This window comes from Urocampus carinirostris, chromosome 12, assembly GCF_059441175.1.
Source record: "Urocampus carinirostris isolate Australia breed hairy pipefish chromosome 12, RoL_Ucar_1.0, whole genome shotgun sequence".
NCBI classification, from domain to species: Eukaryota; Metazoa; Chordata; class Actinopteri; order Syngnathiformes; family Syngnathidae; genus Urocampus; species Urocampus carinirostris.
Window position 1 is genome coordinate 40566665 of NC_142360.1, and position 13423 is coordinate 40580087.

The 13423-nt window shown below is 44.9% G+C and overlaps 1 protein-coding gene across 1 annotated transcript; it reads left to right on the forward strand.

Moving 5' to 3' along the window:
* Positions 1 to 1658: 1658 nt before the first annotated feature.
* On the forward strand, positions 1659 to 13198 carry LOC148355961 (alpha-N-acetylgalactosaminide alpha-2,6-sialyltransferase 5-like). Its single transcript, XM_088349393.1, has 5 exons — positions 1659 to 1887; positions 2074 to 2271; positions 5160 to 5569; positions 8128 to 8235; positions 11774 to 13198. Exons 1-5 carry the CDS (start codon positions 1873 to 1875, stop codon positions 11985 to 11987), a joined length of 945 nt encoding a protein of 314 aa, XP_088205519.1. The 5' UTR covers positions 1659 to 1872; the 3' UTR covers positions 11988 to 13198.
* The last annotated feature ends 225 nt before the right edge of the window (positions 13199 to 13423 follow it).

Below are 13423 nucleotides of genomic sequence, written 5' to 3' on the forward strand. Positions count from 1 at the left end.
ATATCGGACGGATGGGGTCAATACCGAACAGAACTGGATTGATATTGAAACAGGATATCGAAATTAAACAGGACAAACTAGACGGGAACGAAAACTGTAGAGAATAATAAACCGGACAAAAATAAACGGAAACAAAACTGGAAACCGATATTAAACAGGACAAAATAAACAGGAACAATACCAGACAGGAAATACCAACAGGAAACAGGACAGCGTCAGAACCCACGTCTTGCGGGGCAGAGGTTCGTTGACGGACTGACAGAGGAAAAATGAGAGCACTGAGCTTAAATAGAAGGGAAGGCAATCTGTCAACGAGCCGCGGCTGGCGCAACACGGGCAGGCCCGATCGGGCGCCATAGCAACCGTGACAAATATGTTCTAAGTGTGCAGTCAAAATGGCTGACAATTGCTTTTAAACTGGTAGGGCGGTCCCAAAGACGGAGACCTAGGGAAAACGAAACTAAGAAAGTAAGCTGCAGTTAAATTCCCCAAACCAAGGAGACTTTGTCCAAAACAAACACATCCATAACGAAAAAGCCCCAGCAGCATCTTCACTTCTAGAGAGTCCTCAGGAGGACCAACCTGCTAGCTTTCTACCGCTCATCCATCGAGAACCTGAAACATACTGCGTTTTCGCTGCAATGAGGCAGACAGGGAGAGGAACTGATATGACGAGCCCATTTTGAGATAATGGAGAAGCTGGAAAATGACAACCAAATAAATTGATAAATCATGAAGTGTCAGGGGCTCTCTGGATGGTGCAGAAGCCCGTTGCAGAAGACCAGATTAGTACAATAAATAGTTTTCCCTTTTTTTGCAGTGTTCGTCACACTCAAAGGCAAGCGGCAAGGCAACAGTATCCTGAGCACCAGAAGCAAACAAGTGTTGCCAAGTAGACAGTCCAAAAGTCCATAGGGTGGTATTGGTCGTACAGGATGTCAGATGAAGGTTCAGTACACTAAGTGGAAAACCGCGTTGTGACAGCTGCTAGTAACGTGTCGAGAAGGGCAACAAACTAGCAAGGAACCAAGTGGATAGAGATTTATTAAAGGAAAGAGGACGAGGCAGGATTGGAGGAAAAAAACGCAGGGAACTCAAGACAAGGGACAAAAACAAATGAAGGGATATTCGTACTCGGCACAAAAAATGTTCTATAAGTAAATAGTTTTGGGGGTTTGGTGTGCTTCCTTCCTCTGGGGGGCGCTGGTTTGAAACTGGTCACAGGTGTGTCTACTGACGCATACTTGTCAACCTGTACGTTTTTGCCGTACAAAGTAGGTTTATGATGCATTTTAAGACGTGTACGTACAAGAAAATCTGTACGGAAAAAATGCAAATTTGTCAATGATGGGTACCATCCGGTAAACACTGACTATCACGAAACGGCAAATCGATCAAGTCTAACGAGTTTGCCGCAGTAGCCTCTATCTCGATATCGAAGCGAGCAGTTTGATGCTACTGTGCGCATGCGTCTGCCGCCTGGGGATTTGCCATCATGCACCGGAAAAAAAATGGTGTAAGATCATTTTGTATTTTGTAAGGGAAAATATGACAGCTTATACAGGTATGGTAACGTTACGCAAGTGGGTTCTGCTTCCTGTTTCCTGTCCTGGTTCCTGACATTAGGCGCCCTCTGGTGGACGGAGGTGCGTCAGACCCTCACAATTCTTTTGGCTGAATAAAGAACTCAAAATGTGAAGGTGTTTAGGATCACGCGGAGAAGAGTCGGGAACGCTGAGGCGAAGCTGGTATGAGGAAAAGGGGTTGGAGGGGGATGCAAGCGATAGCATGACGAGGGTGTCGCTTCTCCAGCGTTTTCCGGTGTCGACGTTATGTGAGAGAGGATGAGGGCTCGAAACGAGGGAGAGGAAAATGAGGATACGCTTGGTAATTATAAATGACACCAGGAAATATGTGCCCTTTTGCTTTAGGAGCGGGGGGTGCTTTGCAAATCGGTGATCTCATCAATGACAAAAACCAAGATTTCGCCTCCTGCTTCCTTTTTATACTACCGACCTCCGATTCCGTTGCGCACTGACGTGTTTTTCTTTATATTCCCTCTTTCCGCTCCAGTGCTTTGGGGTGAGTAGCATCATTGTCGTCACCATGGTGACCATTTGGATGCTGGTGTACCGCAGGAGATTCGGTGGTGAGAGATTATCCTCATCATCCCCGGGACACAAAGAAGGTCCCGCATCGGTGATAGGAAAGAAGCCCCAGAAGAGGTTGGGGGCGACACTCGGGGGCTACGTCGGTGTCTTGGATCGAAAGGTAAATATAAGACGATACGACTGATTTTGCTTCTTGGATATGTTCCAGATCCAACAGCAATAGTGGGAAATATTTTGACAAAAGACCACATTGTGTCAGGACCCACTTGCGTTACGTTTCTCTCAGTTTTATTTAAAGAAAGGTGTCATGATTGCCGTTGGCGCCAACAGCCCTGAGCGCTGATTGGTTCATTGACTCTTTTTAAACCCTAGAGGAAGCTGTCTGACCGTCCTGCGAACCTACGCTTTTGCTAGGCAAGCTCTGTACCCTCCAACAATCTCCTGCCCTGTTTTCTCCTGCCTGTTACTCGTTGCCGACCTGTTTCCGGACCCGTTTCTGCCCTGCTCTTCCGTCCCGGCCATCGACCTGGTTTGCCCTGTTTCCTGCCTGATACTTGTTGCCGACCTTTTTTCTGGATTTGTTACCGCCCTTGCTCCCCTGTCCCGGCTATCAACCAGCTTTCCTACCACCCACGACTCCACACGGAAGTGCCACTTGCGCTTTCCTGCCATCAGCTACCCGTGTCCGACGATCATCGGATCGTGGAAGCAAACGCTGCTTTCTTTCTCAATAAAACTGAATAAAATGCAGGCTATTGGGTCCTGTCTCCGTTTCTGGCCTGTGACAAAAGGAAAGGGTTGCACCCACGATCTGGTGATCGCTGGACGCGGTAAGCAGGTCGCTCTGAACGAGGAAGTGGGACTTCCGTGGCGAGCGATGGCGGTGTCGGGAATGGAAAAACGGGTCAGTAGCCAGGACAGGACAGCAAAAACGTGGTCGGTGTCAGAAACGGGTTGTAAGCCGGGACGGAAGAGCAGACGTGGTCAGGATCAAACACGGGTCGAAGCCGGGGAACAGACGGGAGCAAAAACAGGTGGGAGTCAGGGTCGAACAAAGCTTGCTTAGAGTAAACTGAGGTTCGCAGACGGACTGACAACAGGGGACTGAAAGGAGTGGGTTTGAATAGGGACAGGGGGCCAATCAGCGTCCGAGGCAGTTGGCGCCAAAGGATCGGGAACAGTTGAGTCACATCGGTAATCATGACACATTGAATTGAATTGAATTTTTTTTTTTCAGGATATAAGCTAGAAAAATGAATATTTGCAACGCAGTGCTTAGAGACTGGCCTAAGTTTTAATAATAGCGTGAATGAAAAAGAATCAGAATTAGAATTGTCCTTACTGTCATTGATATTAAAATTGTGAAACATATAGACAAAGAGAAAAGCAAAGGGTCAAAAAAGAGAGAATAAGAGAAAAAAAATCAAAGTGAAAGAGACTAAAAGGAAAGAGAGGGAGACAAAGGAGAGAGAAAGAGATAAAAACAAGAGAGAATGAGTAAAAGAGAAAGAGATAAGAAAATAAGGGAGACAGAGAGAAAGAGATAAAAAAGAGAAAGATGAAAAAGAGAAAAAGAAAGTGAAAGAGAAAGAGAGAAGAGAACAAGAAAGAGAAAGTGGGGCAGAAAAATAAAGATACAGAAAGACGCAGGTTCGATTCCCAGCTCCTCCGTGTTGTATGTCCTTGGGCAAGACACTGAATCCCTAATGCCCCCAATTAGCAGGTAGGGGCCTTGCATGGCTGATATCGGTGTGTGAGTGTGTGTGAATGGGTAAGTGTGAAGCACATTTTAAAGCGCTTTGGGAGGTCTTCATCGACTTGAAAAGTACTAGAGAAATGCAGACCATTTGCCATTTAGCATCTTGATTATCCTCAAAACGTTTGGAGGCAGACTCCCTATCGGTGTGTGAGTGTGTGTGTGAATGGGTAAGTGTGAAGCACATTGTAAAGCGCTTTGGGAGGTCTTCATTGACTTGAAAAGCGCTATAGAAATGCAGACCATTTACCATTTAGCATCTTGATTATCCTCAAAACGTTTGGAGGCAGACTCCCTATTGGTGTGTGAGTGTGGTTTGAATGGGTAAGTGTGAAGCACATTGTAAAGCGCTTTGGGAGCTCTTCATTGACTTGAAAAGCGCTATAGAAATGCAGACCATTTACCATTTAGCATCTTGATTATCCTCAAAACGTTTGGAGGCAGACTCCCTATCGGTGTGTGAGTGTGTGTGTGAATGGGTAAGTGTGAAGCACATTGTAAAGCGCTTTGGGAGGTCTTCATCGACTTAAAAAGCGCTACACAAATGCAGACCATTTAGCATTTACAGCAGCACGAGCAGTCCAGTTATCTCTATTTTATGAAAGGGTGCATCTGAGGTCTGCTTCTGCTGCATGGAGGGAGGAAGTGTTCCAGCACGCCCGTGCATAATCACACCTCGTTGTGACTCAGGTCTATAAATACACGGATAACTGGGTAATACCTTCTTGAATTCATACCGTTCCGACAGCGCTTGTTTTCAGCCAATCAGAAGGCGAGGCAAACGACGATTTAGGTCGGCCATCTTGGTATCACAAATAATGCACATGTGATCCACACGCTACTAGAGTGATTTGATCCCACTGTTGTCAGGACCAGAACAGAAACAGGACCCACTTGCGTATGTTTCTCTCAGTTTTATTAGAAGAAAGGTGTCATGATTGCTGATTCAGGGCACCTGCGAATGCCCTGTAGGCGCCAAAAGCCGTGGCGAGCGATGGCGGGGTCGGGAACGGAAAAACGGGTCAACGGCCAGGGCAGGAGAGCAAAAACGTGGTCGGAGTCATCCAAAAGTCATTGAAAGTAATCCAGTTAAAGTAACCCTACCCAACCCTGATCATGTCAGCCATATTTGCTCCGCTTGTGATACGTGGATACCGTAACTTGGGTGGGCGTGGCTTAGGGCTCACTGTCGGATGTATGAATTGGAACTGTAGCTTCCTGGTATTCTGCTTATGTTGCTAAAACAGGGGTGTGTAGACTTTTTATATGTCCTTTGTCATTGATGCCCACAGACTTTAAAGATGCACTGCAGGACTTGCGCTCTGGTCAGCAGCTCCGGCCAACTCACCGGCGGCAAAATGGGCCGTGAAATCGACCGATCGGAGTGCGTGATCCGCATGAACGACGCCCCCGTCTCGGGTTACGAGCGCGACGTGGGCGCTCGCACCAGTTTACGAGTGGTGGCCCATTCCAGTCTGCAAAGAGTCCTGCGCAAGACCCGAGAACTGCTGGACCCTCGCCAGGGGTCCGTCTTTGTCTTCTGGGGGCCCAGCATGAGCATGAAACGGGACGGCAGGGGCCACGTCTACAACCAGTTGAAGACGTTGAACCAGCAGATGCCCAGCCTGAAACTTTACATCATTTCTCGACTTAAAATGATGGCCTTTGATGAACTTTTTAAAAATGAAACTGGAGTGGACAGGTAAGCGCTTCATTCTTGTAAAAAGGCAGAGCGAATATATGACGTAGGTGTCCTTCAAAAACAGACCAAAACAGGAGTGAGTCAGGGTCGAAAAGCTTGCCTAGCGTGAACTGAGGTTGGCAGACGGACTGACAACGGGTGACAGAAAGACGGGTTGGTTAAACTAAGGTCCACGTACTAGATGCGACTCACCGTAACATTTGGTCTATTCCCCTGAAAAGTACTTAAAGGTAGAGTGTATCTTTTAAGGTGTCCTTAAAAATGTTAAGTATTATTTAACCCTCTGTGAACTGGTACCTTATCATGGTGGAGGGGTTTGTGTGTCCCAAATGATTCTAAGAGCTATGCTGTCTGTTTCGGAGCAGACCGTGTATCCGCCTCGCCCCAAAAATATGCACAAAAGAGCAGAGAAGTATGACGGAGAGGGAGACGTCGTTTATTGATATTCGTCAGCGTTCAAACAGCGTTCTCATTCGTCAAAGAGACAATCAGCTTTGTTATGCCCTCCGGAGCAGACACATCATTTCAGCCATATCACGTGTTGTTTTCCTCTTACTGGGCGCATACTTACCGGAATCGACAATGTTTTTCTCGATTCTCCAAAATGACGCGATTTCCAAGAAAACAGTTGGAGTCGTCCTGACCCAGCTAAATTCATGTCATCTTCGGTAGCTGATCCAATTATTGCCTCGCTGACATTTAAACTCGGGAGAAACAAGCCTGGAATTTCCTGTCGAAACATATGTGTCCTCATTATGTCGATAAGCTCTGACTTCATTATTCCACGACTCCTGGGGGCTACAAGCCCCTGGTACGGTCACTCATGACAAAGGTGTGGGGCCAGACCATGGATTCATGCCCCCTTCTGGAGCCATGCCTGGAGATGGGGTTTGCTGGCGAGCGCCTGATGGCCGGGCCTATACTCACGGGGCCTGGGCGGGCTCAGCCCGAAAGGACGACGTGGGTCCCTCTTCCCATGGGCTCACCACCTGTGAGAGGGGCCAAAGGGGTCGGGTAAAACGAGAGCCGGCTGGCAGCCAAAGAAGGGGTCCTTGGCGCACCAATCCCTGGCCTGGCAATGCCTGGGGATCCTGTGGGATGAGTTGGGTGAAATGGCTGGGAGTAGGGACGTCTGGGTTTCACTGCTAAGGATATTGCCCCCGTGTCCCGACCCCGTTTAAGCGGAAGATGTTGGCTGGATGGATGGGGTATGATTTCACAATGCCCAACTGAGTTCAAAGAGTCTTTATAATTTTTTCCATCACACTTATCTACTCTTATCTTACTTTCACCATAAGGTGTTATGGTTTCGGAACGACATTAGGCTGTAGGAAAGGAGGTGGAGTGGAGAGGGGTTGGAGAGTGTTTTCATGCTCGTGCTCTCCTTTTTCTGTTAGTGTAGCTTGAAAATCATAATAGTAAGAAAAGGACTGTTTCAAATACAGTCAACCTAAACCCCTAAAAAGATGAAAAAAAGAAGAGTAAGATTTGCAAGATTTGCAAGTACAAGCAGCTGGACAGAGTCGGAAATGATGACTTGAGCCAGGAAGTGAGTGACCAAATAAGGTAAGCATGAATGAGAGGGAGAGAAAGAAGAAATCAAGCCTGATTGCAGGACTATGGCCCCCTATTGGCTCTTCTGATGGGTTGCACGGGGGCTTCGCTGGAATGTCGTTACAACTTCAATCACATCTTCTGAAGTTGAGGGGCGTCACGTTCTTTTGCCTGGCCATAAGCACCCTTCCGTTATGAATTGACCACACTATTCCAAGATGGACTTCCTCTCTAGTGGTTTCTTTCCCAATTTTCTGTGAACTGCACCTTGAACAACAGTCCATAATTCAGATTTGCAAATTCAAGCACACAAAAACTGTCACGGTTGCCATGGCGCCCAATTGGCCCCGTCTGTGTGGCGCCAACTGTCAGTATTTTAACTCTGTCCCGTCAGTCCCCTTTTGTCGGTCCGTCTGCGAATCTGTTTTTACACAGCAAGCCTTTTTCGCCTGTCCCGTTTTTTGCTCCTGTTTGACTCCCGCTACGATCCGTTTTGATCTCGACCACGTCTGTTCTCCCGTCCCGAATAACATCCGTTTTTTATCTCGACCACGTCTACTCTCCTCTTCTGGCTTTCGACTTGTTTCCGATCTTGTTTTTGCTCTCTATCCCGGCTACTGACCCGTTTTTTCCGTTCTCGACCCCGCCATCGCTCGCCACGGAAGTCCCACTTTCTCCACACGATTGTGATTGGCAACGACGAAAGATCCGATTTGTTCAACTCTTTGTTCAGAGCGACCTGCTTCCCGTGTCCAGCAATTCCCAGATTGTGGGCGGAACCCCCTCCCTTTCTTCTAATAAAACTTGTGAGAAACGTTACGTGAATGGGTCCTGTTTCCGTTCTGGTCCTGACCAAAAAGAACGCCTTTTCTGGTTGACTTTACGCCATTAATGGGTCTAAGAAGTCATTTTAAAAATCAAGTGCCTTCTAGAAAAACAACTTGTATCTTACTACCATGCATAGAGAAAGAGATATGAGGACTTCAAATCTGTTATATTTTCAGGAAAAGCTCCAACTCGTGGCTAAGTACCGGCTGGTTCACGATGGCAATGGCCCTGGAGCTCTGTGACAGGATCAACGTCTATGGCATGGTGCCACCTGACCATTGCAGGTACAGTACTTCGTAAAATCTTTATTTGCATGGCTACAAAGTCATTTTCCATTCAACGTAATGGAGCATTATGGGAAAGTGTTCAGCCAAAGCAATAACAACATAGCAACTTGGTACCACAAGTCAAAATAGTGTGATGATGAGATTAAAATAAATACATAATACAGAAAAATCGAATGCCTTTTCTTTTGTCATCTAGATTTTCAAGGGTCTAATGTTTTCATAGTCAGAATTCCTTTTTAAAGATCCTCGTTTGCCTCTGCCGTCTCCCGACTGAGTGACTCGGACAAATAGTGCGTGAAGAAGAACAGATGGTTTCTTCTGTAACGGCCCCACTATGATTTTTTTTTCACGGTGTTCTCTGCTCCTCCTTCATCTTTAATAACGTCCTTTTGCTGTCTCTCAGTGACAAAGGGAAATGACAACCGCGACGGTTTAAAACCCATTTTAAATGACACACCGGGAAAACAAATGTATCATCCACAAACCCACCCTATACATTGCACTAATTATTAACATTTGAGAATACTCACATGCATAGATTCTTCATCCTCTGCATCAAACAACTAGTGGTTGAGTTGTATACTATTTTATACATTGTTTTATCTTAAGGAAAGTCAAATATACTTGTTCTAAAATCTGACACCAGTGTTTGAGGGCAATTCTTCAGAAGGGTGTTGTAAACCGCCTTTGCTTTGCAATGTGTCTTTGGTTTCAGTCTGTGCAGATAACAATGACTTATCACCTGGGAGGTAGGGCGATGACCTATCACCCTTCTCCCAAGCTTCGAAGGACTATTGGGAAATTTGCATTGACACGGCACGGACCAATCAGCCTGAGGCTTAGTCATGGGGCGTGAACATTTCATCGGCATGGATTATAACATGGGAAGATCCTGAAACCACGTTGTCTTTCTCCACACGATTGTAATTGGCAAGGACGAAAGACCCGATTTATTCAACTCTTTTATCCAGCTGAATAAATTGATATGTGGGCTACACTTGTCGTTCGGCGAATTAAATTTCTCCGACTTTTGAATATGCTTCAACTGTAAGGGATTACACAAGACACGGGTAGTGTCTTCGGAGTCAGATTTCAGTATAAGAAATGTTAAAACCTTACAGGGTCGACCAATTAATGCGCAGATTATCTGCACTGATATTTGGGAATCTGATGGACATCGGTATCGGCATTTGTATTCACTCGACTAGACGATTAAATATATTTAGAACTGGGTTAAAGGAGCAGGAGAGAGCTTTGCTTTGAAGCGGAGCCGTTGTCTCACTCTCCCGCCCACCCCACGCCTTCTAATTGGAGAAGCGGCCAGGGGCGGAGCCACAAAAACAAAAGCTTTCAAGACTTCACACGCTGCAGACAGGATTCAAGCCACTGATTATATTGAGATTTTTGAAAGTCGGTGCCTTGGTAGAAAAGCCTGCGTGTGATAAAAAGATAGCGTAACCAGTATAGATCGTTCAGGCGGAGACTGATATATTAGCTTCTATCATAACATTAGTTGGTCAATCAAGCGTTTGTGTCTGTGATTGAGCCAGAGCATGAAAAGCACCCTAAAGTGGAAAGCTAAGTGATTTGCTCTTATCATAACATTAGTTATTCAAGTCCCCACACTTTTTTTATTCGCCAGTTTCATTGAAAATTCCATGCACTTTCTGTTGATATTTATTTATGTATTTATGAAAAATGTATATTTATATGAGTCGCTGCTGTTGTGGATTAACTGTAAATCAGCAGCCTTGGAGTTAGCAATAGCCTATTGTGTGCAGACATCTGGTAGGCTGTTATTGCAGGATTCTGGCAGGATGTTATTGCAAAGAAAGTTGTTGACTAAGCGAGCCGAGGCCGGAAAAAATACTTCTGATTCCGATAAAACTTTAGAAAAAAACTTCACATGATCTTGTTGAACATAGTATAAAAAACCCAGCATCTCTTGGACGAATTTTGAACGTGGCTTGAATGTTGCTGTGTAAAGGATGTTCCCTTTCCGCCATATTTCTGTCTCTGCGTATATTTTGGGGCGACGCCCAACGACGTCCTCACGAAAATAAGTGGCGCCCAACGTGGGGAAAGCCTGATTTTATTTCCTGCACTGTTTTTGGTTGAAGTGAAAGATTAGTCATGTTAGTTGAAATTCAAATTTAGGTTTAAGAAAGCTATTAGAGTTTTATTTGAACTGATAATAAATATTCTTTGTTTGTTTTCACATTGTTAAAAATATGTCAATTTTCACACTTCTACAGCAAATTGATACCAGCTCTAAATAATCTGTATCGGCCCTAAAAAACCTGTATCGGTCGATCCCTTAGAATAACTAATATCAGAGTTCAGAGTTGTCAAAACACACAAAAAAGGTTCCTGTTATGCCATAGATAAAAATCCGGACTTTCCGGACTGAATCGCATACTTAAAGGGGCATTGTGTGTTGTTTAGCGCCTCTTAGTGTAAAAAACATCCACCCCTAAAAAATGGATTTAAGTAATGAGCCAAAATACCTGAACTATCATTTAAGCGTTCATTTTTTTGGAATACATGTCGATTGTGAAATCTGTATTTATTTCACATGACATGCGGCTCACTTAGAGAGAGCTGACATGATTTCCTGCCATCTTGCTGCTATGTGTACCCCCAAAAAACAACAGCCTTGTGAAAGATTGGGCAAAAAAAAACGAGAATAAAAATGGTGCGGTTTGGTCACTTTGATAGTTTACATTCTTCCTTTTCTCTGTAGCACTCTTTTTCAGTCGCACTACACGATACAGCAACATCTAGTGGACAGATATCACACAGTGTTTCTTTAAAATACAAAATGTGCCAGATATTTGAAAGCCTAATCATCCTTTGTGCCTTTGGGTGGAAAATACAGAAAATACAATTGGAGATGAAACACAATGAAATACTACTTAGTTAGGTAACCATTGAGGAATAAATCAATTCATTTTAGTAGTGGAACCATATTTAAGAATGTTATTTTGGTATTATGAAATACGTTTTTTAAAATTTTCAGGTGTTTTTATTTTTTTTCCATATATTTTTTTGATGCAAACCCATCTCCTACAGTAATTAAAATTTCATGTGGCTTATTGTCGGGTGTAAAGCGACCACTTACGTGTGGGAGAGCTAAAAAAATATTGACTAATCGTAGGAGGAAATTCAGGCAAAACCTTTTTGAGTTTTCTGGACAGCTGCAGCAGGAGAAAGGTTGCTTTTCGCCGGTCCCGCCCTTTCTAAAACCCTTCCCCACTGCGCTGTACTTTATTGAAGTCTTAAGGGTGAACAAAGAAACAGGAAAAAGAAACTCCCTCTGCCCCTCCTCCCTAGGACGGTACCAACATTTTTAAACAAAGAAACAGGATACAATCTGATTAGAAATACACACTTTTGAGCAAATACGTTTAAGCCTACTTTACACTTATAGTCCGGTGCACCTTGTATAAAGTTAAACCTATTTTACAAAAGATTATTTTTCAAAGGTGAGCCTTATAACCCAGAAAATTGATTACTTTGTTTCCTTTGTTTTTAGAACCCCATCCATTCCTTTGGTGCCGTACCACTACTACGAACCCTCGGGCCCTACCGAATGCGCCATGTACTTGAGCCACCAACGAAGCCAGCATGGAAGTCACCATCGTTTTATCACGGAGAAATCAGCCTTTGCCAACTGGGCCCGCCGCCTCGACATTCGTTTTTACCAGCCGGACTGGGAACCTGAAGTATCCACACGAGCTCTATCTTAGAAATAGTTCGATGCTTCGAAGGGAAGGATTCAACGCAAAGACTGAACCTTGGTGTCCTTATCGGAAACGTGTGCGCTTTTAAAGGTTCATTTGAGAAACTACTGAGTGTCATGATTATCAATGTGAATCACCTGTGCCCGAACTGCCTCGGACTCTGATTGGCTCCCTGTCCCTATTTAAACCCACTCCTATCTGTCCCCTTTTGTCAGTCTGTCTGCGAACCTCATTTTACTCTAGGCAGGCTTTTCTACCCTGACTCACTCCTGTTTTGGCCTCGTCTGTTTCCCGGCTTCGACCCATTTTCTGATCTCGACCACATCTACTCTCCTCTCCTGGCTTTCGACTCGTTTCCGACCCTGACCACGTTTTTGCTCTCCTGTCCTGGCTTCTGACCCGTTTTTCCGTTCCCGACACCACCATCGCTCGCCACGGATGTCTCACTTCCGTGTTCAGAGCGACCTGCTTCCCGTGTCCAGCAATCACAGGATTGTGGGCGGAACCCTTTTTCTTTCTTCTAATAAAACTGAGAGAAACGTAACGCAAGTGGGTCCTGTCTCCGTTCTGGTCCTGACACTGAGAGGATGGCATTCTCTTTTCACTTCCTTATCAGAAACGAGTTGGCGTTTTCATCTTTATTACTTCAAAGAGCAAAGATAAAGTGATGTTCTCATCTTCACCTGTCATAGCATTTTTTTTTTTCTCAAGTTTTCTCAGATGTTTGTTTTGACTCTTAAACATTACAAGATAAATGCCGTGGATTTTCTACTCCAGGGCTTCCCAACATTTTAAGATACAGGGAACCTGGCAAAGGTAAAATCTTCTTATTTGGGAGTTGGTTTGAGAGGATTTTATTTCAAGTCAAGTCATCCATGCATTATCTGCACCACTTATCCACAGTAGGGTCACGGGGGTGCTGGAGCCCATCCCAGCTGTCTTCAGGCAGTGGGCAGGAAACATGTCGAACTGTTTGCCAATTTACCTGACATGCATGTCTTTTTTTGGGAATGTGGGAGGAAACCGCAAAAATAGGGAGAACATGCAAACCCCGCACAGAAAGGCTGGTTGCTGGATTTGAACCTAGACCTCAGAACTGTGCCGCAGACGCTCTACTCAAGTCGAGTCAAGTCCTGTTTATATGTTTAACCCTTAATCAATTGAAATGTCAGTAATCGATTGGTTTCATGAAATAAAAACAACAATTTCAACCACAATTTCCTGTTTGCAGCAGTGTATCTGTTTTTGTTCTTTCCAGAAGATAAAGAATATCCGACATTGTATCTGGAAAAGCTCTCACGTCGAGTTTAATCTCAAAGCGGCCGTCACGATGCAACTTCTGAAGCCGGCAAAATCGTCAGATGGGGATTACCATACGCGGCTGCATCCGCATCTCCAGACAACCGCCACAGAATTCCACCTACGCCTGCTGCGTGTTCCTG